Source organism: Leuresthes tenuis, unplaced genomic scaffold, assembly GCF_036924035.1.
Source record: "Leuresthes tenuis unplaced genomic scaffold, fLeuTen1.0.hap1 SCAF_16, whole genome shotgun sequence".
Taxonomy (NCBI): domain Eukaryota; kingdom Metazoa; phylum Chordata; class Actinopteri; order Atheriniformes; family Atherinopsidae; genus Leuresthes; species Leuresthes tenuis.
The window spans coordinates 23,995,141-24,021,963 of record NW_027325370.1 but is presented as its reverse complement, the minus strand read 5'-3'; the positions used below and the strand labels follow the sequence as shown (position 1 = coordinate 24,021,963).

General features: G+C 41.3%; 3 protein-coding genes across 5 annotated transcripts; 2 read left to right on the top strand and 1 right to left on the bottom strand.

The window, feature by feature from the left end:
• Positions 1-1,383: 1,383 nt before the first annotated feature.
• Positions 1,384-7,977, bottom strand: ptpn1 (protein tyrosine phosphatase non-receptor type 1). The gene is made up of 10 exons (XM_072366979.1): positions 7,868-7,977; positions 7,444-7,716; positions 6,804-6,894; positions 6,098-6,198; positions 4,992-5,090; positions 4,738-4,875; positions 3,973-4,182; positions 3,690-3,851; positions 3,394-3,554; positions 1,384-2,628 (listed from the first exon to the last, which is right to left on the bottom strand). The coding sequence occupies exons 2-10, from the start codon at positions 7,498-7,500 to the stop codon at positions 2,349-2,351; spliced, it is 1,299 nt and encodes a 432-aa protein (XP_072223080.1). The 5' UTR covers positions 7,501-7,716; positions 7,868-7,977; the 3' UTR covers positions 1,384-2,348.
• Positions 7,978-8,874: 897 nt separating this feature from the next.
• Positions 8,875-19,524, top strand: LOC140271696 (kelch-like protein 12). 3 transcript variants are annotated; one of them, XM_072366983.1, is made up of 13 exons: positions 8,875-9,185; positions 9,285-9,398; positions 10,046-10,272; positions 12,319-12,472; positions 13,356-13,573; positions 15,644-15,793; positions 15,910-16,024; positions 16,111-16,217; positions 16,313-16,508; positions 16,603-16,761; positions 17,159-17,257; positions 17,337-17,523; positions 18,554-19,524. In XM_072366983.1, the coding sequence occupies exons 2-13, from the start codon at positions 9,341-9,343 to the stop codon at positions 18,678-18,680; spliced, it is 1,797 nt and encodes a 598-aa protein (XP_072223084.1). In that variant the 5' UTR covers positions 8,875-9,185; positions 9,285-9,340; the 3' UTR covers positions 18,681-19,524. The 3 variants fall into 3 exon arrangements, with proteins under 3 accessions (XP_072223084.1, XP_072223085.1, XP_072223083.1); XM_072366984.1 differs by lacking the exon at positions 9,285-9,398; XM_072366982.1 differs by having other exon boundaries at positions 8,875-9,398.
• Positions 19,525-22,205: 2,681 nt separating this feature from the next.
• Positions 22,206-26,602, top strand: tuba5 (tubulin alpha 5). Its single transcript, XM_072367653.1, has 5 exons — positions 22,206-22,426; positions 23,501-23,726; positions 24,543-24,691; positions 25,383-26,063; positions 26,137-26,602. The coding sequence occupies exons 1-5, from the start codon at positions 22,424-22,426 to the stop codon at positions 26,428-26,430; spliced, it is 1,353 nt and encodes a 450-aa protein (XP_072223754.1). The 5' UTR covers positions 22,206-22,423; the 3' UTR covers positions 26,431-26,602.
• The last annotated feature ends 221 nt before the right edge of the window (positions 26,603-26,823 follow it).

Below are 26,823 nucleotides of genomic sequence, written 5' to 3'. Positions count from 1 at the left end.
TTCTTGACTTTTAAAATGTACTTTTAGCAGGTAGAGACTCCACATACCAGTTTGACACACTTGCAGCTGCCCACCGGGATTTGTTTGCCAACCCACCATTGCGGCGAGGCTTCAGTGTCCTCTGCTGTTCATTTACAAAGGTTTACTTTTCTCTGTGGCTCCATTTCTAATCCTTATTAAATTTGGGAATTATTTCTGACTCAATTTGCATTGAGAACATATGAAAAGAAATTGCAAGGCAGGTGCTGTCTAGAGTACAAATAAACTTTCTCTTTAATAAAGAAGCACTAGATGCTGGTATCTGTGATAAGTAGTAGTGGAATTTGCCAATATCACACAGTCGATTAGTGCTTATGTGGTATCTTGATAAAGCAATGGCTCTCAGCCCTGCTGTGCCAGACAGCTCATCTTTTGTATAAATGTAAATAATGAGAAGTGTAATCACCAATAAAAGCCTTCTCTGCTCACCCATTACTGATCTGACAGGATAAAAATACATCAAGTCTGTGAAGAAAACTAATTCCCAGGAAGTGGCTAATGACAACTTTGTTTAAAACAACAAAAAAAACACAACAAAACAGTCAATGTTTTTTCTTTATTTAAAAAAAGGAAAATAAATGTGAATTATGAAAAAAAGTACATGTTTTTGTTTGTTTTTTTCGAGCTCAGCATAAGTATAGAAAAACATGAAAAACTGGTACAACTGCTGCACGGGCGCTGAGATTTCATCTGTTGCAAAGGCAGAAAAAGAACTCAGCAAATTCAAACCTGATTTCAGACGAACACACACACACACACAAATATATATATATATATTCATATATAAATTTGATAAGAGTGTGTGCACGGAGAGGACATTTATACATTCTAAAGAAAGGTACAGCTGTCAGACAAAGTGATGAACTTTGTCGAGTCCCAAAGGTAAACAGATGGTAGCAGCTCAACTAATCTCTTCTTAGGATAAATCTTTTGATTCACAACTGCAGCATGCTAAAAAAAAAAAAAATTAAAAAAAGAAAGGAAAACAATCATACAAAACTATAGTGCCAGCTCAGGGCCATACAATGGATAATCAGTCCAGTGTATTGTTCTCATACCTGTGCTGGTGTTTCATTTTTGGTTTGTTCAAAATCCCTGGTTCCTCGCCTGCTCAAACTCAGATTCTGACGACATAAAAGTCAACGCACTAGTGAGTTTTTTTTTTTATTGCTGGTAAAAAGATTTGGGGGGGGTGGACTACTTTGTGTCTCAGCTCCGTGACTGAACACCTTTCACTCGCTTTCCATCTCGTTTCAGCTGCCTTCAGATCAGGTTACGTTACATATTAGGTCATTTTATCTACTGTGACTAAGGACGGTAACTAAAGCCAGGTGATATAACCTCTCTCATATCTTAATTTGAGAATGGCAGGCGACCTGAGAAGGAAACGTATCACCCTGACCCTGCACCATTTTGTTTGGACCTGGTGTCAGTTTCGAGCAACCAGGCAGAAGCACCCTAATATAATTATTTGGGGGGGGGTGAAGACTCATTCCTCATTCTACATCTCACATTTCAATTACTGTAAATATTCCATTAATATTTCTCACTGAGCAGACTGAACTCACAAGTAGATACGCAAATGTACAGATACACAAAAACACACATACCGTATGTACTCAACCAGCCAAACGCAGACCACTAGTGAGGACAGACAACAATTCAATGGCCACCTCTGCATGCATTTAGTGGGCACAGAGTTGCTTCTCTCCCAACTTCACATACTTCTTCTTTCTGCTCGGTTTGACATAAAGACCGTGACACCAGCGTGTTTTCAGACCGGCTGGTCAAAAACTCAGGGTCTGTTATTTCCGTTTGCGTAAGCAAAACAAAGTTTCTGTGAAATCCTAACAGACGCGCGACTTAAGGTTAAAAATGGAAAAACACATTCAAGTGTCATTTTGGTAAATAAGAAAAAAAAGATACAAGTCAAACGGCCAGACATCATTCGTCCTGGTTCACAGACCAGCAGTGCCGATGCAAACCCTTTCCTTAACAGACGGCGATGTGTGTTTTATGTCGAGTCTGTTTTAAGTCGGCACACATATTTTGGGATGTGGCACCTGAAAAACTGAGGCCCTGAGCATCCGAAATGGCATACGGAAAGAACGGTCAGGTGGGTGAGGAGGGGCAGCCGACTACCCCTCTCGCTGCATTCATAAAATTAAAACGGGTGAACCTGAATCTGCTGAACGTCAAACAATCCACTCCCTTGCAGAGTCAAAGCAGGCAGATTAGCCAGCCAAGTCCAGCTTGCAACATTTGGTGGAGAGACAGGAAACAAAGGGAGGGAAGAGGAAGGACAGACATCAGTGGAAATAGGCTCTATAACAAGCATAAGCACTGAGAGCCAGCGCTGTGCACAGGCACACGTTGGTTAGTTGGGGGGGCCACCTCCCCGGCACAGGAGAGCTTTCCTTTGCCTCAGGCTGTTCCAGCTCCTCCGTCTCTGGCTGCTGCTGGGATTTGTTCAGAGCTTCAGAGGTAGGATCTTGGATTCCCACATGCCCATCCAGCTGATCGGTCCTATCAGGTGGAGGCAGGGGGGCAGCTACGTTCCTCTGTCGGAGCTCCGTGTCTGGTGAGGCCCTGAATGGGGAAACGATGTCAAAGTAAAGCAGAGGAAAGAGTTAAAAGTCTCCTTGGGGCAGTTTAGCATTTGATGGATACAACAGCTGGGAGATTTAAAGGTTTTTCCCCAAACAGCCCCAAGTAGCTGTCAGCAACAGCTATACAAAGTTCAAGGTAAAGATTTATACAAGTTCTCCACCTCAGCAGGGTACAGATAATCAAACTTGTTACCAGATTCAGTTGACTGCTCTGAGTGGGATGTAAATAAACAACATGCGAGTCTTTTTCAGACACCAGGTATGTAACATCGCTGCCTTCATCACTGTTCAAATAACAGCATGTTGTGTCTTAATGTTCCTCAAGATTTCACTCACATACATAGTTACACTGGTGGAGACAGTGATGGTAAGTGCACGATGAGGGCTTTCATCAGCAAAAAAGCATGCTAAAACACGCCAACTGGTTCACTTAAAAAAACAAACATATTTTACAAGTCTTCCAGGGCTGAATACAAACAGAGGAGCTACTGCAGTGTTTCTGCTTAAACTCAAGAAGAATAGATGAGAAAATATGCCGTTATTATAACTTAACCACATGCAGTTCATGGAGATTCAGAGCTTCATGTCGCCTGCTGTCTATTGGAGAGAATTTCCCCAACTATTGCTGCTACACAACAAAAAACCAAGTCGCAGCTGACGCAAACTCAGGTTAACGAAAGGATCAGAACGATAACGATCAGGTTATGACTGATACATAAATTCAAAATGCGATGTGGATGATTACCCCACACTGCAGATTTCCATCTGTTGGATGAACTCCACATTATCCGGGAAAAAAGATGGTTCGACTTTGCCATTGTGAGGGTCTCTGGGGGGAGGAAGAGGAGGTGGAGGGGAGAACTCTGGAGGATCATCTTCCTCATTTGATAGTTCTTTCCATGATTCCTTAAAGAAAGAAAAATTTTTTTTTAAATAAAAACAGCAGTTTTGTAACATCATTTTTTTAAAGTTTTGGGGTTTTTTTAAACCGGGAGCAGGATGCACCAAGTGTAACTTAACAAAAAGAGAAGAGGAACTCACCTGCAGAGACGTATCTCCTTTGATGTATTTGGCACCTTCAATGACAGCCAGGTAGGAGAAGCGAAGCTGATCTGCAGTCTGTATCAAGCCCATTCGATAGCGCCGCATCTCCAGCAGCACATCCCGAATACGCACCGACGATGGGTCTTTACGAAGGGACATCTACACAAACCAGAAAAAACAGTCAGTCAGTGCAGGCTTTAATGTTTACATGTACGACAGAAAGTCTTGTGCTCGCCGTCCGACTCTGATAACGTCCCAAATAGCTGTGTTCTCTACAAACCAACAAAAGGCAGGTGTCCACAAGACAAAACGTCCCAGAGCGTCCGATGCCGGCGCTGCAGTGCACCACCACTGGTCCCTGGTCTGAGTTCAAACACCCCGACTCTCGCACCTTGAAGAGGAAGTTAAGGAAGGAGGCGGGAGACTCCGGTACCCCGAAGTCAGGCCAGGTGGTGTAGTGAAAATGTAAAATCTCACGCGTCTCCTGAGTCTGCAGGGGAAGACACGAGTGCAACAAAGTGAGCCGCACAAGAGCCACGACGGAGCTACAAGACCGCGTAGATTAAATGATCACACAGCAATGAAAACGACAGCGAAGTAGAGACACAATTCCAGCAAATGTGAAACTGATATGTCACTGATCTGAGAAGCGGGGAAAGGGAAATGTGTGGTTTTTTTCACATCTCAGTTCTGTAATCAAGATCATATCGAAAACTACTGGAGGCGATTATTTTTCCCAAGCTCAAAACAAAGCACCCAGGTGGAAATAGCTTAAACTAGGAGCGTGTCATCAAGGTCCACCAGGGCTGCGAGAGCTGCCACATTTACATGGTCGTTACACACAGCTGCAGACATTTCCAGCACTCACAAGTTGAAATAAAAACAAAGGAGGCCGGACACGATTGAGCTACATCTCGGTCTTATATTAGTACTAAAATAGCACATATGTTTTTGAGGTCAGGGTGCAATTAGATTATTTAAAAAAAAAAAAGAAAAAGACAGAAGCCATGTCACCTTTTCCAAACTCAGGAGAGAAACAACTTACAGACAGATTCTCCAACTCCAGCTGACGGACTGTGTAGTAAGATTTGATGTCCTCTGAGACAAGGGTGAGCTTGAAGTTGGTATCTTCAAAGATAGCATCCTTCTCCTCTCTTTGAGGCCAGTATTGGGCACACTTGATCTAAAACCAAATGAAGGTGCGTGTTGCACAGCGCAAAAAAGAAAAAGTGAGATTCCTGGGCACGGTGACACAGTCCGACAGAGGTTTACAATAACGGGAAGGAAAGAAATGCTTACAGATCCTTTCTCTATTATTCGGTTCAGCATCACTACGCCGCGGGTCTTCTGCTCCCACACCATCTCCCAGAAGTGGCCACATGTGTTTTGAAGGGGTCCCTTGGAGGGAATGACATTTAAGGTGTTTATTCTCAGTATTAACGAGCACAAGAAGGACATAGTTTTAGCCAAGGTGTTTTATTATGTTTGAAAAAAAAAAAAAGAAAACGAAAACTAGCTGTAAGGTTGTACTGAGAGGATTTATATTTACGTTTCAGGCATGATTGGGGGCTTAAATTCATTATAAACCAAACTGCATCATTGTACTAAAATGGACCAGAGTTGAGTGGCACATTACGGCACTGCTTTTAGGAAAGACAGAAATAAAACACTATATGTTACTTTAAAGTCCCCCATTTAGCATTTATAAACCAGAAATAAAACATTTCATACATGCCTTGCAGCCTACTGTAACATGGCAACACATCAGAGAGCTAAAGATGAGGACCACACCTGTCTAACAATCTACAAGACCTGTCAGGGTGGCCTATGGTATCTGGCATCAGATTCAGGCTCCAGCTTCCCCCCACTGACCCAGACCACAAAGCCGTGAATATTAAGTCCATTTATTCCACATCCAACGTTCTGACTACAAGTAGCAGCGGCCTGTAGCTAAGTTTGTGTGCACACACTGCAGCCCTGAAACTTTTCATAGTGTGGATACAGCAAGGAATCCTCCACAGAGTCCTAATAACGGTTGCTGATCCTTACGCTTACTTATTCATTTCTTTGCTCAGCTAAATGTTGCTGGCCTCGCTCGCTCTGTAATATCACAGATACTTCTAATTATATGTAATATTGATATGAACACGCCGGTCAACTACTTTGGTTACCCTTCCAATAAATAAAAGATAAAAAAAATATCAAACATCTTTATGTAGCCTATATATTGCAGAAAGGGACTTAAAACAAGGTTTTGCCACATTATCTAACATAAATTAACACAGTTAAAAACCATCCATGTATTTTGCTTAAGGTTTGTTGACCAGACACTTCCATCATAATTGTGAACGGTTACGAATGTTATCCAGAAAAGCGTCATTTTTTCATCTTCCCCCCAAGCTTACCTGAGTGAGAATATAGTTCCTCTGCGCCTCCTCTGCTGTTATTATGCTGGCATTAATGTAGTCATTTGTACCCAGCTGCAGGCGTATTCTGCTGTGGTCAACTGAAGTAGGCAAAAAAAAAACATGAAAATGTATGTATTTTTACTTTTAACACTGACGAAGAGACTTCAACACCAAAGTAATATTAAAGTGAAAATATAGCGAACAAGTTTCAGGTTCCATAGTTTCACATCTTCTTTAATGTGAATTTATTTTTTTTTAAAAAAAGGCAACCATTTGCAACCCAAGCTGCAACAATTTGCATAGTTCATATAGTGTGAAAAAGAGGAAACCACCAAAGATCAGCTGCTGGACTGTTTCCATATCATCAACTAATGCATCTTCAATACAGAGCTGAAGCCTACAATCACTCTTACATGGAAAAAGACACGACAACGGCCGAATTAAGTGTTTGTGCAAGGATGACTAAGCAGGAATAGAACTTTTTTTTCCTTTAACAGCTTTAAGGAATCAAACCTATTCCTACAGTCAGCAACGAAGGAGGGTTTTTTTTGTTGTTGTTGTTTTTTTTTAAATGATATACATTTTTACAAAATGATATTCGAACACAACATCACAGACCCCAAAAACCTCTGGAGTGGAGCACCACGCAGGGAGTCCAAGCTGTCACGAATTTACATTCAAACGTTTCACAACCGGGACTTACATGGGCTGACATCTCTGTAACGGTTCCGAGTCTTGTTTTCTGGTGATTTGGCGACCTTGCATGGGAGTTCACATGACTGCTGGCGAATCTCCTGCGACAGAAACAAAAAAATAAAAATGCATTAAAGGCTGCCTGTGTGAGGTTTGTCTCCGAGCATCGGTGGTGCTCACTCGTGTATATCAGAGACGGGCTCGCTCGTGTGCGAGTGGGACGTGGATAAACACACAAAAAAAGGCATTTAAAAAGAGGCATGACCCGTTAGCAGTATTTAATGGAGATTCGAAATTGAGAATCTCAGTTTACAATTGAAGGAAAATAGAAAAAAACATTTAAGTCAAACCACAAGGAACAGTTTTTTTGTATCGGACCGATTCAATTGAGAGCAGCTCCGCGTCGGGACGTGCTGCAGGCTTTAGACCCGGACAGACACATGAATCATCGGATAGGTCCGAGCAGCAACAACGTGGACGGGATTGATCGAAAGCGAAGCTCGTTCGTGGATCGGAAGCGTGTGTATACATTTGTTGCCACCAACTCGTTGTGAATTCGCTACAATTCGGCCTAAAACTGACAGCTACCCCCCCTCCACACATACACACCCTGTGGTTCATTTCCACCTTGATCTGCCGAGAGTTCCTACCTGATAAATGGCGTTCCAGCTCCCGTTTTCATCGATATCCAAAAACTCGGCTTCCATTGCTTACAGTCCAGCCGCCACTCTTTCTTCTCCCCACCCGATAAGGACAACCACAGCTCCCCGGTGATTAAACAAATTGGAGTTAAACAATTTCCTGTAGTAGCTGCCAACTGCTCTGCCGCTGTAAATTCTCAGTACGGCTGCATAGATTACCGTCTCGGCCTGCTCTTAGCGGAAACACGCCGCTAGCTCCTCCTACGCGGCGTAGCTGCAGTCCTTGAGTGGGTGAGGAAAGAAAAAAAAAGAAGAGCAGAACGTGTTATTGGGCGATGATACACTGCTGTGGGTTTTCTAACTAAGAAACAGAATTTTTAAGTCCTGGTTAGAACCGGAAAATAACTATGTTAGTACAAATGAGTCACTTTACCATTCCTACAGCAACAACAGCAGCATCAACAGAGATCGGCAGACGAGCGCGCGCAGGAGTCATCTTGTTTCTGGAAAGAAGCGCGTCCGGTGTCGCGCCGAGGTACTTATCCCCAGTAAAATGTGTATACCCCTACACGCGGGAGCGCGCACTCGCTCGCTAGCGTTGCATTCCACGTTACTACGCGAAAATATGCAATTAAAGCGGTCGGTGTTTAGTATTGCTATGTGTCAGATAGAAGATATGCCATGGCCTCGTTTGAAAAGAAAATATTAGGCAAAAATAACCAGACAATGTTTATAGGAGTCATGACGGATGATTTGCTGTGTTTGCAAAATAAAACACCTCAAGTTCGAACATGGATTGGGGCTCAAAAAGAGAGGATATGGCAGACCGTGTGCAGCTTTCTGGTGTCTTAAAAGTGCTTTTTAATTTAATTAAATTAAAAAAAAGAAAAAACAAAGATAAACCGATTTATCCCAAAGGGAACGTATACAAATCCCAAACGGAAATTAAATAATATAAACTCAATGCATTTGGCCATTATCAGTACAATAATTATACATTTACCCTTTAATGAGGTGGAGTATTGTAGCATTAACAGCACCTGAGAGTATGTTTTTGCTTGCATTGGAAATGTGGACCAAACTCATAACACACTGTGTACAGTTGTGCGTTCGTGTGTACTGTAAATCCAGTAAGAAGGGGAAGGGGGGAAAGGCTACAGAGAAATGAACACGTGCATTTGTACTAAGAGCTACAAGTTAGTTTGCGAAACTTTACTGGTAGAACAGTAACCCTCAAACAAATAATTAAAATATTTGAATTGGTTATTTTTCCGGTTTACGTACGTGGGTGAAATCTAAGTGTAGTAATGTGGATTCAACTATACTGTGTGCCCTCCCGCGTGAAGGAGATACACTTTTTTTTTATCGGGGAGCACTACCTTGGCACGACACCTGCTTTTTAGGGAACGCGCACGTACACTCACGTAGCGGTCTGTTTACGTCCAATCTGAGGAATCGCTGCTGCTGCCGTGACCTGCTGCAGTTTAGTCAACGGAATAGTATCGCTGGATAAAGATCGTTTCGGGAGTTATTATGATGTTTATTTGACATTTCATTCATATATGTTCTCACGGAGGCAGCGCAAGGTGTGACCTGACAGAGGTCATGATGGATTAGCTTTAGCTGAGTGGTGTGTACCTCAGACAGTGTGACTGACACTAAGAACTGGGACGAGGGACTTTGGTGCTACTAACGTTAGCTAGCAAAGCAACTTAGCTAGACGTTTTGAATCAGCCTTACTGCTGCGACAGGTACAATGTACATTTTTGCCAAGTTCTTCTGTGTGTGTCGCTTCATGTGTTGTCTTCGTCTGGCCACCAGCCCACTTTATATCGCTGTGTTTTCTCAAGTTGTTGTGTGGCGTTGGCGTTAACCGTCAGCTGTCGTTGGCTGCTGCTGTTAGCTCATGTGTAGCTATAATTATTGCCTCCCAGTGGTGGAAAAAGTATTCAGATCTTTTAACGGTAAGTTGCATTAGCAATACCATAGTGCAACGTTTCGTGTTTGAAGTTTGAATTAGTTTGTTATCAGTTTAGAGGAAATCTTTTTTTAATCTTTTTTTTAGATTATTATGTCTAGATTGTGGGAAATGTTCAGTTCATCACAACAAGTACAAAAAGAAAAATTAAATGTATTAGGTGAAAGGATGCTTTCCTGTTAAATGTACAGTCAAATTATCATAAATTGGATATATTGGGCAAGTCTCAGCACTTAATACCTATACTGAAGTAGGGTTTTGGTGTACTCCCCTGGAATGTTTCCCTGGCTCTCTGAAAGACTGTACAAGTAACATCAGTAGCATCATTTTACAGCTGCAGTCTCTCACACTTTGTACACTTTTTGTTGAGCAGCTTGCAGAGAACAAAACTGCAGCTAACGATACTTTTTATTGTCGTTTTCTCAGTAAACTCATTGTCCATAAACTGTTTCAGATTTTCCCGCAGATAAACACGACATTATCAAATCTTTTGTCTTTATAGCTTGAGCTCCACACTTGTGTGAACAAATTGATTCTCATATCTTGGCAGGTGTGTAAAGAATCACAGTGGTGTGCTGTGGAGTGTTGTGTCGTGCAGCACCTTTCTGATTGGGATTTTCTGTTTCTTTTTAGATTCTTGCAGTAGTCTGAGATCCTTGAGGGATTCTCAGAGCAGCATGGCTCCAAAAGACATCATGACCAATTCCCACGCCAAATCCATCCTCAATGCTATGAACTCACTCCGCAAGAGTAACACACTCTGCGACATCACCCTGAGAGTGGAGAACACAGATTTCCCAGCTCACCGGATTGTCTTGGCTGCCTGCAGCGACTACTTTTGTGCCATGTTCACCAGTGAGGTAACGGTGTTCATTGTTTGTCCTCCAGAAAAATGCGCACAGTTATGCGTTTGATGTCTTGCAATGCTATTTACCCTCCTTGCTGTTTTTCCTATTGCGTTGCATTACAACCTGTTTTTTGAGTTGATACGTTTTAGGATTTATTGTCAGGACCCATGCAGAAATGTTAGAATTAGTCAAATTAAATGAACAGAAAAATAATTTCTATGAAATTCTAAACCGTAAAATCTGAAAATGGTTTGTATATGTGTTTTACATTTACTTTGTTTTGTGGTCCCGAAATCAAGATCTTGTGCTTCCAATAAATTAAAAAAGTCTCGTATTTAGTGCAGTTAAGTCCACCTGTTCACAGTCAAAGGTGGGGCTCCATTTTACTTACTGTCGACTTTACTTTGATGCTTCACACAGCTCGAGCACACACTTGTATATGTAATAGCATTTTTCCACCACTTGGGGGCAGTCACAGAAATATGTGGACCTCTGGGGTGTAAACTGCTGTTGTTGGTCTTTTAGCTTTGCATGATCAGTTTAAAGTTCAGTTCATTTAAATTTTTTATGGTTAGAAGTGAGAATGAAAGGCCTAATGTGAGAAAGAGAAGAAATTATAGTATTGCTCCTTGCAATGAAATCAATTATACTAGACCTTAAATCCTGTCACACAAAATTAATATGCACATGGAACAGATGTGTGGACAAAGGACAAGAACTGTTTGTATATTTTTTTATTTGTTTTATTTGTCTGAATAACTTCTTCCCATACAATGTAGTCCTTTATTAATCTGTCAACCTGTTGCTGGGAAATCCCACCGCTGACGACTGCTAGCAGTGTGATCAGGGTCGTTTGGGGCTGTTGGCAGGGGGTCTTTCCCTTTCCTCATGACTTTTTTTTTTTTATTGTTAAAGACTTGCAGATATTTTCTCACACTGGACAGATGCTTCAACTCCACGTCTTTTCAAATTGGAAGTTGATGAGGCTGACATTCTGACTTGTTTTTTAAGCGCAGGTGGACATAGTTAATGTTGGATTTAAAAAATATATATATATATTTTAATGTTGGAATCTTTTGGAGACAGTACGTGAAAAAATTCCCATAGATAATCATAAGCAGACGAGGCATCTGATGTGCACGCTGCGTCTGCAGCCTCCCTCCTTTCACCTTTGCCTTTACTTGCCATTTCAGAGCAGGACTGCACCAGTGGAGCCTTGCTGGTTATGCTAGTGTGCGCAGTGCATTGTGGGTAATGTAGTGTGAAGTGGGTGTAGCGTCGGGAAAATGTAGGCAGTGACAATGGCGTGCTGTTGCAGGACCTCACATAATCTGAGTGAGTTCACTTTCAAGTTTTTGATTTGCAAATACGTTGCGGTCAGTTCAACATTCTCAGAAAAATGAACGTGTTCCATTGAACGCGTTATTTTGAACTTGTTCGTGCACAACAGTAGAAGTCGTTGTGAAAGAAAGCTCTACTTTGTGGTGGAGTGAAACGAAGTGGGGGAAAAAAAAAAAATAATTTTTTCCAGTGCAGCTGTTTTCTTTGCTTTTCACGTAAGCTTCTGCGTTGTTTTTTGTTTGTCACACTTTGTCCCTTTTGTGATGGCTGTTGTCATCTGTTCCTTTCCGGCTTAAGCTCAAGGGACTAAAACAGAATTTTTTTTCAAGGCGTCAAGGAAAACGCTCCGTGTGGCACCGACCTAACGATTCTCATCACCTCAGAGACACCAGGTCCACTGTGAAGCATGGTGGTGGTTTAGTTTTCTAAGTTCTTGTTTGTTTCACACATTTACAATTTTACAACTCAGCTTGTCGTGTTGATCAAATGATCCCACCTCACCTCCCCAAAATCAGTTTCATTTCCTGGTTGTAAATAAGCTAAGTTGGGGAAATGCCAAAGTTGATGAATACTCTTAAAAACATTTTTTTTTTCTTTATTCTTTGGGTTCACTTTGATTCTTAAAGCAGCAGTAGATTTAACACTGTACTGCAGGGTAATACTTAAGGCTTTTAAGTAACTTTCTAATCAAATGTTTTTGTTGTTGTGGCCCTGCAGCTTGCAGAAAAGGGGAAGTCTTTTGTTGACATTCAGGGGCTCACTGCATCAACGATGGAGATCTTGTTGGACTTTGTCTACACAGAGACGGTGCTTGTCACAGTGGAAAATGTACAAGAACTTCTCCCTGCAGCGTGTTTGCTGCAGCTCAAAGGTAAGCTTCGGGATGCACGCTATGCCTTCATTTGAAAACTGCTTGTTTGAGTGAGATGGCCTGATGAGTGTTGCAGAAGGTGTCTACAAGTCTCACGAAAACTTGTTAATTTCCAGTAGAGGTTAATCAAGGCGCAACATTTACAAAGAAGAAGAGGTTTGAAGGTCTGAATCTCAAATTGAGGTATCTGTTAAAATCCAACAGAAAAGGAATAACATCTCCATTTATGCACCAAAATATAGGTCCTTAAGCTTTCTTTCTCTTTTTTTAACTCGGAGAGTTAAGAGAGCAAGACCAAACCTTTAACAAATCTTGAATTTGAAATAAAGTGCTGTATTTGTACTTTTTCAAATGATAACTATTGTACGAGATGATAGAAATGGAGAAGGCAAAGAAAGAAAGATGCTGACAACTAATTTATTTCTGTTACTTTTAACATAACTGACCGTGGGGGAAAAAAAATCTAATTTATTAGTGTTCTGCAAGTGGTTAATCTGGGGGAAAAATCGATATATAGTGCTATGCACTGAGTGCATTCACTAACCCTGAAAACTGTGGGGGAAAATCTTGTGATCACTGATCTGAGTGGTCGAGCACCAGGTATTCGATTAGCATAGCTACAGTTTTATTGATGTTAGTCACTCTGTAGCACACTCTTCCACTACTGCAAGCTTCTGTAATCATTTGTAGGAAACCAATACTAAGTTCTCTCTGCTATTGATAAGGTGCCACTTTTCAAACAAAATGGCCCAGGATGCTTCCAAACTGCAGCTCGAATATTTGCTTTTCAAGACCTGTTTATCAGGATTTGGCTGAATTTGACTGACAAGAGTGTACAGATGACCTTTTTTTAAAAAAAAAGTTTAATCTTTTTTCCCCTCAGGGGTGAAGAGAGCCTGTTGTGATTTTCTGGAGAGTCAGCTCGATCCCTCCAACTGTCTGGGCATTCGTGACTTTGCTGAAACGCACAATTGCCTGGACCTGATGCAGGCCGCCGAGCTCTTCTCCCAGAAGCATTTCTCCGAGGTGGTTCAGCACGAGGAGTTCATGCTGCTGAGCCAGACAGAAGTTGAGAAGCTAATAAAATGCGATGAAATCCAGGTAGGGAACATGAATGTGTGAAAATGTAACTGGGGATTCTTTTCAATCTGCTTCTTCGGAATACTCCAAATAACCAATTTTGTTGTTTAAAACACCAGAAAGCTGCCATTAGTGATGAGTTTTTTCTGAATAAGACTATTATAAACACTTGCAGTGTTATTGTTGTTAGCCTTGATGTGAAGTTGGCAGAAAAATGAGCTTTTCATGAATAGCTTGAATTTATTTTGACTTACATAGCTCACTTCTGGTCTGTCAAACACCTTTAGCAACAGGGAACAGCAAGTACCAACCTGCTGTAATCTCAGTCGATGTAGCGCCCACCACCACCACCCTTATCCCTCCCCCAAACCTCCAAGCTCCCCTCAGTTTTGTGGATCAGCCTGACAATGAAATTGCAGAGAAGTGAACCTGGTTTAAGTTTGCCTTTGTGCTCAGGAAATTCCTGTTTCCCAACCACACGCCTGGCTTTGTGAAAACACAGTTATTATCACATGATGATTTATAGATCATCAATTGTGTCAAATTGTTCTTCCTGTCATTTTTGTTGTTTTTTTTTCAAATAAAACTAGACTATACATGTGAAACGCAGTCACGCATAATTTGCCCTCTGCTGAAGTATTCTGTCATCTCCCGAGGATTTTACTTATTTGGCGAATTTGGAGCTTGTTTCACCGACAGCAGACTGAACGGTTTCCTTTGCTCACTGTGTTTTTACAGTTAGGAAAATCGTTAGGTCGTGGCACCACTAACAGACATACAAAGTTAAAAAGAAAACCTCGGCACTCTGTTGAATGCAGAAAGAAAAGCAATGCCGGGGTCCCCTTCAAAGAATATTTTCCATAATTGACTTTTTCTTTCCCCACGATAAAGAAAAACTTTGAAAGCGTCATTTTGCAAAATGCAACATGGGGGCGATGGACCATAACTTTATGTAATTCTCAGCATCATCTGTAGCAGACCCCTGTGTCCACTTTGGAGCATTAATTGGCTGTTTTTCGAGACTCCTCTTCGATTACACGTCTTGACTGTTTATCAGGCATTAGCCTCACTTTCTTAGGCTATAACTTATCGCAGCGTTGCAAAAGGTCACTGCAGTTTAGTGCCTGCAGTTTGTTTTTGCATAATCCTGGCAATTTGGCCGGTGCTAGTAAAAGAGATGCAGTGGAATATGAAGGAGAAGCAGGTGCAGATAAGGTTTTGTCAGCCTGCATATTATTAGGCAAACAAGTGGCAACAAGGAGATCAAGAGGGATAACCGGGTTCAGTAAAGCAGGAATTCCCACTCGATTAAACAATGTTTGATGTAAGAAAATGACTAAATGTTCTGCAATAGCTGCATAGCTGCAGACATCGTCCACAAATTTATCCACGGGTGGACAGCGAGTGTAGAAATCTACGCAGAAATGTTCAGAAAACTAACCAAAATCATTGACACTTTGAGGACGTTTATCGCAATAAAACAAAAATATAAATGAAAAAGATGGGAATATCAGATAGGAGGGAAAAGTCTTAACACAACCTCTGCGCCGGTGTAGGATGTTCTTGGCGCCTACCGTTGACCTTTGTGATCCCCGTTACAGGCATGTGATTGAAGTACATCAACTTTCAGTCCGACGGTTTTACATATCAGGACATAATAAGAAATAAATTGATAAATCATCTCATCTTAACCGGAGCTGAAGAGCAAAATGTCTTGTTCTCAAATGAAGAGCAATGATATCCAGTGAAGATTAAAAAGAAGAAGTTTTACAGTAGTGACATGCCCATACAGTTGCACGGAGTGGTGAACCACGTCCTGTTTGTACTTGTGAAAGACAACAGGGGGAAAAAAACCTTTGAATCCATTCATGTTACTAAGCTAATGTTAATTTACCTCATTTTACTTTTATTTTACTGAATGTACCAACTTCTTTGGAGACCGGACTGTTGATAAACAGTCACACCACTTTGGCTGATTCCCTGATAAAGTGTGTGCATATCTTTTTATTTTTTTTTAAACTGCAGCTGCTCGTCCAATGCGTTACTATCGTGGTTGTAAGTCTTCTCACGGCATGCGTTGTCTGTGTGCAGGTGGACTCGGAGGAGCCTGTGTTTGAAGCCGTATTAAACTGGGTCAAGCACAACCGTAAAGAGAGAGAGCCCTATCTTCCAGACATGCTCGAGTTTGTTCGAATGCCGCTCCTTACCCCCCGCTACATTACAGATGTCATTGATGCTGAGGTGAGCCAGGCAATGTGCAACAAACTGTTTTGTAATCACACGCCAAGCTTTAGATGAAAGATTGTCTGCTGCAGTATTTATCACACCGTAATTAAGCAAGTTTTCACATGTTTTAGCCTCTTATTCGATGTAGCCTGCCATGTCGAGACCTCGTTGATGAAGCCAAAAAATTCCACTTAAGGCCGGAGCTGAGGAGTGAGATGCAGGGCCCACGCACACAAGCCAGATTAGGTTGGAATCCTTTTTTTCAACTGCAATTTAACTAAATGTATGTCTCTGATATAGCAGGCTTGTAATCTGCACTGTTTTCCTCCCAGGTGCCAAAGAAGTCCTGCTGGTAATAGGTGGGTTCGGCAGCCAGCAGTCACCAATAGACATAGTTGAAAAGTACGACCCCAAAACTCAAGAATGGAGCTTTCTGCCTGTGAGTATTGAGTATCTCGAAAGAGATCTTTGTGGGGGTTTTTTGTTTACCTCTCAGTGCGTTTTGGCTGATGCAGACGGGTATCTCCCAAACAGAATATTGCACGGAAAAGGCGATACGTGGCTACAGTGTCTCTGCACGACCGAGTGTACGTGATCGGCGGCTACGACGGCCGGTCGAGGCTCAGCTCCGTGGAGTGCCTGGACTACACTGCAGATGAGGACGGTGTGTGGTATACTGTGGCCACCATGAATGTTCGTCGTGGCCTTGCTGGAGCCACGACTCTCGGAGGTGAATGTGTGTCTGTGAAATCCCCCGGATATGTTTCTTCCTTCTCTGAAAAGTATGCAATTACCACACTGTGATATTATTTGGCTTTTGACAGACATGATCTATGTTGCCGGTGGCTTTGATGGAAGTCGGCGTCATACTAGCATGGAGCGATATGATCCCAACATCGACCAGTGGAGCATGCTGGGGGATATGCAGACAGCAAGAGAGGGAGCTGGTCTAGTGGTGGCAAGTGGGCTTATATACTGTCTAGGTATGAAAGTAGGATGTTGGTATGTGGGCTTTGGAAACACAGAAATTGCATATTAAGGCTACAGTGTTGAGTTTATCCTCTAATTGTTGCCTTAACATGATGACTTATTGATTATATTGATTGGAGGGTGCTAATGATGAGGATGAAATTATGACAAATGGAGCACCTTTCTGTGTCTTGTTTTAATCCTGAAGCAGCTTGTATGTGTCAGGCGTCCCTTTGGGCTGTTTATAACTTCGCCGACACCGTCAGCAGTGGACAGGCTGATCTAGTGCTGATTAGTTGAAAATAATTATGATCATTTATGGCCATTTCAGGGCTAACTGCAAGAAAAATGGCAACACATGATTAGCAGACAAATCACGGCTTTCATGTTTTTTCCTCCTTCGTACTGTAGGTGGATACGACGGACTTAACATCTTGAATTCAGTGGAGCGGTATGACCCCCACACAGGGCACTGGACCAGTGTCACGCCCATGGCCACAAAGCGGTCAGGTGTGTAAAAATAAAGATGGAGTAAGATATCACACGTGTGTGTTCTGCTGTTTGTCTGACACCTGCAAGCTATCTCCAGGGGCTGGCGTGGCTTTACTCAATGACCACATTTACGTGGTGGGAGGTTTTGACGGTGTTTCGCACCTCGACTCTGTGGAGGTGTATAACATCAGAACAGACTATTGGACCACTGTAGCCAGTATGACGACGCCTCGGTGTTACGTAGGAGCAACCGTTCTCCGAGGAAGGCTCTACGCCATCGCCGGGTAAGAACAAGTGTGCCGTCATCTTGAAACAGTGCTCACACCAAACATGAATGTGTGGAGCTGTGAGGCATCGTGATCAGTTCTGCCACTTATAAAACATACTGTCCCGTGTGGATGTTGTTCCTGCTGTCACACAGCGCAGTGAAGCTGTTGGTCTCCTCACTTCCAATGTAGAAAGATCGAATTCAGTCTTTTCACTGAACATAAATCCAGATTTAAAAAGATTAAAGTGTATCCTCTTTATATGTGATATTAAAAAGATTTCCATATTGTAGTCAGTATTGTATATGAATTATTTTTTTCCAATTCAGTGATGGCACTGATGACATACATCTGTGTAATCACAACCTTGGCAGTCGTAACATCAGTATATTTCTTCCACTCGCCTGTGTTCAGACTGGCCTTGGCCCTACATTAAAAGGGGAGTGCAAACACTAGAGGCTTCAGATGAAACGCGCCAATTTGCTTTGCATTAGTTCAGCTTTTGTAGCAACACAAAGTAGAATCATGTCAAGCCTTATTAGTATAATGGCATCTAATAAGCTTTGACACTCTGTGAACATTTGCTTAACTAAGGATTTTTTTAAATAGTATTTTTCACCAGGGCGTGAACCAACATGCCTCCACCTGCACAGAACCACATGACTGCTTAACAAAGGACAGGCGTTAATCACTTTCTTTATCATTAAGGCTTCCTGGATTTTAGTTTGAGCACTTTCTGCCTCTAAAATAATGATTTTTGAGGGCAATGTTAAAGAAAGGTATAATGATAGAACATCCTCTTTCCACACACGTTTTGTGTCTTTAAGTCATAATTGGTGCATGCAGAACATTGTTGGAGCCTACACAGAGCTGTAGTGTGAGACACAGCAAAATACTTGGATCTGCTTTTATTTAGCAAGTGTTTCACTGGTAAAATGTGCACAGCGTAATGATATAATGATAGATTCAAATCCTGCCTTTGTTGGGCTCTGTTAGAGGTGTTTTCGCTGCTGTGGTTCAAACACTCAGGCCCTCTGTGTTTCGGCAGATACGACGGGAACTCTCTCCTCAGCAGTATCGAATGTTACGATCCAGTCATCGACTCCTGGGAGGTCGTCACTTCGATGGCGACCCAGCGGTGCGACGCGGGCGTCTGCGTTCTGCGAGAAAAGTGACGTCAGTCAATAACAAGAGCCACAAGAGGAAGAGCCGGCAGAAGGACAGGCAGCTAGACGTTGCTGAAATGCCACTAAAACAGAAACACAAAGGGAGATGTTTGTTTGCCAGTATGCAAAGAGGTACTCTCTAAAAATGAAGTACAGCGGTTGGGCTTCCTCCTCTGAAGGACGGTTAACCCTTCGCCAGTTGGACTGTGCAACAGAGATTCAGCCACGCCATGGTAGACTTCACTTCACCTCCAAGGAGCCCATCACCACTTGCATGACTCTTCGGTGGTACATGTGTCTGTCGTTACCTGTGAGATTATTTTTTCAGTTTGTCTTCAAAGTGCAATATATTTTTACTCATCTAAAGAAAACAATGGAGCAGGTTTAGACTCCAGTTGCTGCTATATGCCTTATCACTTTGGCCTAAATCAAACAGTGAACATCCACGTTGCCTCCCATTTCACTTATAGTTACACTACATAAGCTTATTATTGAATGAACTCATTTGGCATTTGCTGGGTCATAAAGAAGTCAATAATTCAACACATTTTTTTTTTTGTGCTTTTAGGTTTAAATGAAAAAGGTTTCATTCTTATTTGTACTCTCAGAATATGTATCTGAAGATAAATATTGCTTTAGAAAATGACTGAACTGTACCACTTGATGATTTTGTCTGTTGATTTGGCTAAATTGAGAAGTCAAAAGTATAAAGTTTGAGGTGCATGTGATTTTTTTTTTTTTTATTATTATTATTTTATTTTTATTTTTTTATTTCTTTCCCTCAGCTTAATTTTGGATGTACATGTAGGATACAAAGTCCTAACATCACTGTTGCCTGGGAAGTAAATAAAAAGCTGAGAAATGTTTCATATGTGGTGCATCCAAAGATTCTTGGAGACAAAACGCTGCATATTCACTTTACACGCATTCAGCTGGGTCGGTGAGAAAAGTCATGCGACACCACTGCAGAGAAGGGGGAAAAAAACTAAATATATGCTACACACTAAACTGAAAAGAGTTATTACTTAATGGTAATTACTAAGTGGATAGACTAAGTACTTACTAAGTAGATTGAGGGGTTTTATTTAATCTGGTTTTTATGTAAATTTTTAACCTGCAGAGTAACCAGTGACTCACTGTCAAATAAACGGGATATGAAGTAGAGAATTTTCTGCTGCAACACAGTAAAGTAATGAGTAAAGAAACAAAAAGCAGAATTATTTCAAAATTGCATTTGAGTAAACTTGAGTTGCCTTCTTCATTTTTATTCTAGCTAATGCTAACACTGCTAAATATGTTAGCATGCTAGTGATTGCATTTTAGCCCAAAGCCCTGCCTAGGTGCATCTTTGCAGCAATGTTTTCTTGGCTGTAGAGTCTCCATCTTGCTATATTACTGTCCTTTATGCTTTCAAACTCGAATAATTATATAATTATATGATAATAACTGGTTGAGCGGGCAGCCTCGTGTACAAAGGCTGAAGTTACTCCTCGTAGCCGCCAACCTTTGCTGCAAACAATCTTCCTTTCTTTGCCCAGCTCCCTGTTTCTCTTTGCATGTTGATTAAAGGTCAATAGAGCCCAAACCATACTTAAGAAAAAAAATGTTCAAACCACCAAATGTTTTTCTGTTGGAGGTTGTTTGAGGTTTCATGGTTAGATTTAACTCTACTCATGTTTATTTCACAAAAGTAAAGTTTTCGCATTAACCACAAATAAAAATAGCTGGTAAAGACACTCAGAGACATCACCTGCATTTATCAAGGTTAAAGTTAAACCGAGGGGTGAGTAGGATGTGGTGACATTTAGTGGTAAAGGAGAATGTGTGGGCCATGTGGCTTCGACTTTGTCTGCTGCTGTTGTTCACACTTACGTTTCACAGTGGGAAACATTTGTCAGACATGCAAGACATGGGGTGCTGGGCAACGTCTTTTCTATAGTTCACAGGAGGCAGGACAAGATGAAGACAAATTACTGTAAGAAATCAGTCTTGAACATCTCAGACCCTTGCACTTGCACGTCAGCCCTTCAGAGCAGCTCTAGAGCATTTCAGGACGCCAGTGCATGCAAACAGCTTAAGAGGATAGTGACAGGAAAGGCTCACTCTAGAGTCAGTGTTTGGTTTGTCCTTCCTGGGCCACTGTAGAAACATATATAAAAGAGGACCTGCACAGTGTCTTGGTATAAATTGCTTGCTTAAAAGTAAAACAAACAAAAAAACTATATTCTGTAACTGACATTGTTATTTAGTTTAGCCCAGTTCAATGACACTTCACAAGTGATCTCAATAAAATTAGATTGATTTTAAAATATATTAAAATTAAATTTAAAAGAGTCCTTTGACAAACATTTGGGAAGTTAAAGTGTGGTAAAAATCTCCAGAGATCGTCATGAAGGGATTAGGCATGTGTGTCATGTCACACACAGATGGGGATCTATTAATAAATAGGACTTCACGCTAAGTTGTATTTTGGGCAGCTTGGTTTATTTATGTTGCAAGGATGTCCTCTATGTTGCACCAAGGCTGGCTACTGTATGCAGGAACCCTGTATACTGACATTAACAGCTGTTTTTATGCACATACTGTGGGGCGAGCCTCTGAAATGATGCCTCAGTCAACGCAAAATGGTTCATGGGCTTTCTTGAATTTGAAACATTCAAACTCACCCAATTCCAATGTGCAGGAATCTGAGCGGAGGTAGAGCATTAGAGTTGATAATCCAGCCTAGTGTTTAAAACTGGTCTCTGTCAGGATCATTCAATTTGACTCAGTAGGGTTTATTTTCTCTCTCTTCCTGTTTCCATATCATCCTCTTTCCAACAAATTTGACCATTTTGAACAACTCTTTAGCCAAACTAAACCAAAGCCAACAGGCCCTCAATGGTGGCAGGCCCTGATAACAGGAGGATGTTCCTCATAGATAATGGCGCTCCTGTTTCAACTTGCAACCTTACATGACCTACCTCCACACTCTCAATACATCCCTATAAAAGCTACACACTGGAATTTCAACACAAACACAAACTTTTGTTTATCTGGCTTTGATTAAAATAAATAACAACATATTTATTTTTGATGATGCAAAACAATGCGTTTTGAACCACAGCCCAAAACTTAAAGGTCTTTACATAAAGCACATATTTATATTTGCATACTATAACTGACTAAGTCAGTCCTCTTTTGCATTTGGAAGTTTTTTGTTGTTTGTTTGTTTCTTTTGCTGCAGTAAATCTGGAGTATTTTCAGAATTGTGTATTAAACCAAGGAAACTTCTTGTTCTTCCACTTCTTGTTGCTGATCAAAAGCTAAACCGTGTATGATTTTAAAGGAAAATCAATGACAAAGCCTGTGTGCAGCCATACTCCTCGTCCCAGCCCACAAAATAGAACAAAAGCATGAAAAATGACGACGATGACAGAATACTGTCCAAATGTTCTTTCTTCTCAAGCATACAAGTGACAGCAAGCCTGACACTTGACTAAAACAACGCTTTCAGTGGCTTAATTTGCAGGGAGAGTTAACATCCTTCCCTCCCTCCATCTATCAGCTCCCTCCTCCCGAAGCCCTGAATCAGCACCGACAGACAGGCGCACATATAAAGAGTGACACACAAAGCAGCACTGGGTCTGCAGAGACACGTCCCGGGACCCTGCAGAGGAATTATACGGTCTGTCTGGAGTCTTACAAACAAATAATTAACTTTTTTTAAAAAAACAGTCTGCAACAGAACTACTTTCATCGTCTCAATCAACATGGTAAGAGAATGTATTAGAAGCTTGGTGTTTGGTGTCCTTTATTTCCAAAAATGATACATCGATGTTTATATGTCTATATATTCGTGCATATTCTACTTTTCTTAATCACTTGGTTGAGTTCCTTGCATGTGTGATTATCTGTCCAACCTATAAACCATCTCCAACACTGTGTTTCAGAGATGTTATCTGTACTGTACTACGTTTGTGTGAATAATATGCATTTTCATCAGAAATTCTCATCGTTTTACTGCCAGCTCCCAGCCAGGCTTCATCTTCAGGTTGTTAACCCATTTTATTGGTGAAAACACTTTTTTAAATTTAATTAATTCATGGACAATTTGTCTTTGGCTTCCGTAAATGCCTTGCAGATGTCACTCAACAATGAAAAATCATCTACGGAGATGTTCTCCACACTGGGAAAACAAGATGAAATTCTCAACATGTTGAAACATGTATGCTGGAAGTTCCATGGAAAATGGAACACTCGATCGTTGGAAGCTTTTCAAGTTTTTGACATTGTTCTCAACAAAGGGAAGATCAGGGCACGATACATCAAGAATTACAGACATTTTTAAGATTTTTAGCTGGAAGGCATCTATCTGTAATGGTTTAAATTGTGGTTGGCAAATTTCTGATCTTTCTCTCTTTCGCTACAATTATTCATCTTTGATGTTTGTGTTAACTTCTTCCTTCAGTGCTAATCAAATTTCAACCGAATGATAAAATGGGGTTATTGGCGTTGTTAGAGTTGCTTTTCTTGCTTTCATGTACATAATGTGTATCTGAAACAACTTAGATTTTCTATTACTACACATGTATGACTTTTGCTTTGAAATGCTGTATTAAATGTCAGATGTCTAAAGATCCTTAGGATGCAGATACTGTTTATAGATTGCAAAACTTCCAGCAGAATTCATGTAAAAGACGGTGTTTATACATATAGCTTTATGTTTCCAGTGAGTTGCTGCCCTGCTGGGAATTATTACTGTTTCTTTCTCAAAAGGTTTATGTAAAAAAGCTTTTTACCATAATTTCTGTGTTCACCTTCCTTCTACATAACATTTTTTTCCACAGAGAGAGTGCATCTCTATCCATGTGGGCCAGGCAGGTGTCCAGACTGGAAATGCGTGCTGGGAGCTCTTCTGCCTCGAGCACGGCATCGGCCCTGATGGCGTCTTCCTGGATGGACCTCATGAGCCAAACTCTCGTGAAGATCCATTTAATACTTTCTTCAGCACTGGGAGCTTTGGCCGTCATGTTCCAAGAGCAATATATGTGGATCTAGAACCCACAGTTATTGGTGAGCAGTGTACTTCATTTTCTTCCAATATGTTTGGTGCATTTTCTGCAGAAGTGGCTTTAAATCTGGAAGGCAAAGTGGACTGTAAACTGTAAACCATAGAGACCATAGAGAAACTCATGAAAATGATTATTGACTTTTTATTTCATAAGAGTATGTTCTCTGAATAGATGACAATTGGGGCCAAAGAAGTCTATGGTTTCTTATGGTTTGTGTCAGATTTAGTGGCGTTATGCCCTTGAGTCTCTCACCCAATGACGGCTGGGATAGGCTCCCCCAAACATCTCGCTGAAACTAATTTTTTCAGATCAATCAAAGATTGTGATTTGTCAGAGTTTCTGGGTTGGTTCACTTCAGATACCCAAATATCGAGTGATTCTTCTTAATGTGTAAGTCCCTTTTGTCCCATATGTGTACAAAAGAACCCAAAAAAGCTAAACAACATTTGTAGGATATTTGATATCTCCTTTTATTTCCTCGTTGGGTGTTAGCACAAATGTACTAATCCTTCTACATTTTATATCTTTCTAATCACTCCTCTTATTTTACTTATGAACCTGAAGTGACCATGTTGTATGTCCGGTATGTCTCATTTTTTAATCTCTTCCTACCTTCAGGCGGTCTCATGGCTCTATATCGTATGATATTTGAAAAAATCTGGATATTTTGTGTTTCAATTTACATATAAAGCTTTTGACTTAAATCTGATATAGTTGCTATATTTACAAACATCATGATTGAAAAACTACAGATATTGAAATATTGAAAAAAATCATGAAAGGAAATAATAATTTTGAATTAAATGTTTTTCTCCAGATGAAGTGAGGGTCGGAAAGTACAGAGAGCTCTTCCACCCTGAGCAGCTGATCTCTGGAAAGGAGGATGCAGCCAATAATTACGCTCGTGGCCATTACACTGTTGGCAAAGAGATTATTGATGGAGTCATGGAGCGGATTCGGAAAATGGTTTGTAAACATGTCATCATTTGTTCAAGTTCAATGTTTGAACCCGTCAAAGTTGTGGCTGATGTTCAAAAGTGTGGAGAAGTAAGCTTAAAAGTTCTTTAATCAACCCAGACGTGACAATTTTACAAGCAAACATGCATTCATGAAAGAACTTGATTCACGGTCTGCATATTTAACTACTGTAACTGTGTATCGTGGTCCACGCTTGTGACATGCTCCATTTGTCCTGCCAAATATCGTTCTTTTACTTAGAAAATTACAACTCCCCCACAACCTTCAATTTTCCAAACTCATAGCTGACCCTATTCATTGACGAAAAAAATCAAATGTGGCTGAAAGTCCAGGAAATTGTTTCCTTTCCTTGAATTCCTTTTCACCCGATCAACCTTTTAGCTCAGGTTTTGGCTCCAGAATGTTCAAACTTTTCTCTCGTATGTTTGTTGCTGAGTAGAAGTTGCATGTGTTGGACATTTTTGTTGTCAGCAGCCACTTGTTGAAATACATATACACAATAACTGCTGTAAGAGTGAATGAAAATGGTGAAATTTGGTTTAGGGAGATAAACAAGGAGCAGAAACTGTCTGGAAAGCTCTGGAAAGTGCAGATTGTTACACTGTAAGTTTTGATACACTGTAAAATCTTGACTATAGTTTCTGTAAACCCCCTGACTTTGCTGTGTCCTTCTCTTTAGACGGATCAGTGCACAGGCCTGCAGGGCTTCCTCGTCTTTCACAGCTTTGGAGGAGGCACCGGCTCTGGCTTCACTTCTCTCCTGATGGAGCGTCTCTCTTTAGATTACGGTAAGAAGTCTAAGTTGGAGTTTGCTGTGTACCCAGCTCCCCAGGTGTCCACTGCTGTGGTGGAGCCCTACAACGCCATCCTGACCACGCACACCACCTTAGAGCACTCTGACTGCGCCTTCATGGTGGATAACGAGGCAATCTACGACATATGCCGTCGCAACATGGACATCGAGAGACCTGGTTACATCAACCTCAACAGACTGATCGGTCAGATTGTTTCCTCAATCACCGCCTCTCTTCGTTTCGATGGCGCCCTCAATGTTGACCTGATGGAGTTCCAGACCAACCTGGTCCCATTTCCACGTATTCACTTCCCTCTTGTTACCTACTCGCCCATCATCTCTGCAGAGAAGGCTTACCACGAGCAGCTGACCGTAATAGAGATCACCAGTGCTTGCTTCGAACCGGCCAATCAGATGGTCAAGTGTGATCCTCGTCATGGCAAGTACATGGCATGCTGCATGCTGTACAGAGGGGATGTTGTCCCGAAGGATGTAAACGCTGCCATAGCAAGTATAAAGACCCGCCGCTCCATCCAGTTTGTCGACTGGTGCCCAACTGGCTTCAAGGTGAGACACACTATTTAAGCAAAAAGTGCAGCTTGAGATACTTATCCTTCTGATCTTACTTTTTTCACAACAGGTTGGCATTAATTACCAGCCTCCAACTGCAGTCCCTGGTGGAGACCTGGCCAAAGTCCAGAGAGCTGTGTGCATGTTGAGCAACACCACCGCAATTTCTGAGGCCTGGTCCCGTCTGGACCACAAGTTTGACCTGATGTACGCTAAACGTGCGTTCGTTCACTGGTATGTGGGTGAAGGCATGGAGGAGGGCGAGTTTGCAGAGGCCAGAGAGGACCTGGCCTGTTTGGAAAAGGATTATGAAGAGTTGAGCCGAATGAACTCCGATTCTGAAAATGATGATGAAGAAGTCTAAATCTCAGTTGCAATGTCAAAGCAGTTTTTGGTAACCTGATTTTTTCATTGTTTTCTAAGATAAAGCTAAACTAAGCCTTTCTCGTTGCCTTGTTTTCTGTTTTTGTTTTGTAGAAAAAAAGCTACCACTAAAATTTGATCGAAATTGTGCTCTGAAATAAAGTTCAACTTGACTTTTGTGTGTGATACTCATTAGTGACACAGCTCAAGGATGACACTGTGGTCCCCGCATACTCATTACAAATCCCAAAATACCACCTTTGCATACCTCAGGATGAATATCCAGGAAAACTAAACTATAACAAAATACTTTATTGCTTTTCCTCTGCACAGTACGGAGGTGCATACTGTCACCTGCTCCATAAAACTGTTCTTACACATTTGATGATAATGA

Bases quoted from the DNA above. Each gene is read 5' to 3' on its own strand.
- LOC140271696 (XM_072366983.1), top strand. From the start codon at position 9,341: ATGTGTAGCTATAATTATTGCCTCCCAGTGGTGGAAAAAGTATTCAGA. The intron at 16,025-16,110 runs GTTGGAATCCTT...TTTTCCTCCCAG, and splicing joins ACGCACACAAGCCAGATTAG to GTGCCAAAGAAGTCCTGCTG. The intron at 16,762-17,158 runs GTATGAAAGTAG...TTCGTACTGTAG, and splicing joins TGGGCTTATATACTGTCTAG to GTGGATACGACGGACTTAAC.
- ptpn1 (XM_072366979.1), bottom strand. From the start codon at position 7,500: ATGGAAGCCGAGTTTTTGGATATCGATGAAAACGGGAGCTGGAACGCC. The intron at 4,876-4,991 runs GTAAGCATTTCT...ATTTGGTTTTAG, and splicing joins GAATAATAGAGAAAGGATCT to ATCAAGTGTGCCCAATACTG. The intron at 2,629-3,393 runs GTAATCATCCAC...TTCCCCATTCAG, and splicing joins ATGGAAATCTGCAGTGTGGG to GGCCTCACCAGACACGGAGC.
- tuba5 (XM_072367653.1), top strand. The intron at 23,727-24,542 runs GTGAGCAGTGTA...GTTTTTCTCCAG, and splicing joins TCTAGAACCCACAGTTATTG to ATGAAGTGAGGGTCGGAAAG. The intron at 24,692-25,382 runs GTTTGTAAACAT...CCTTCTCTTTAG, and splicing joins TGGAGCGGATTCGGAAAATG to ACGGATCAGTGCACAGGCCT.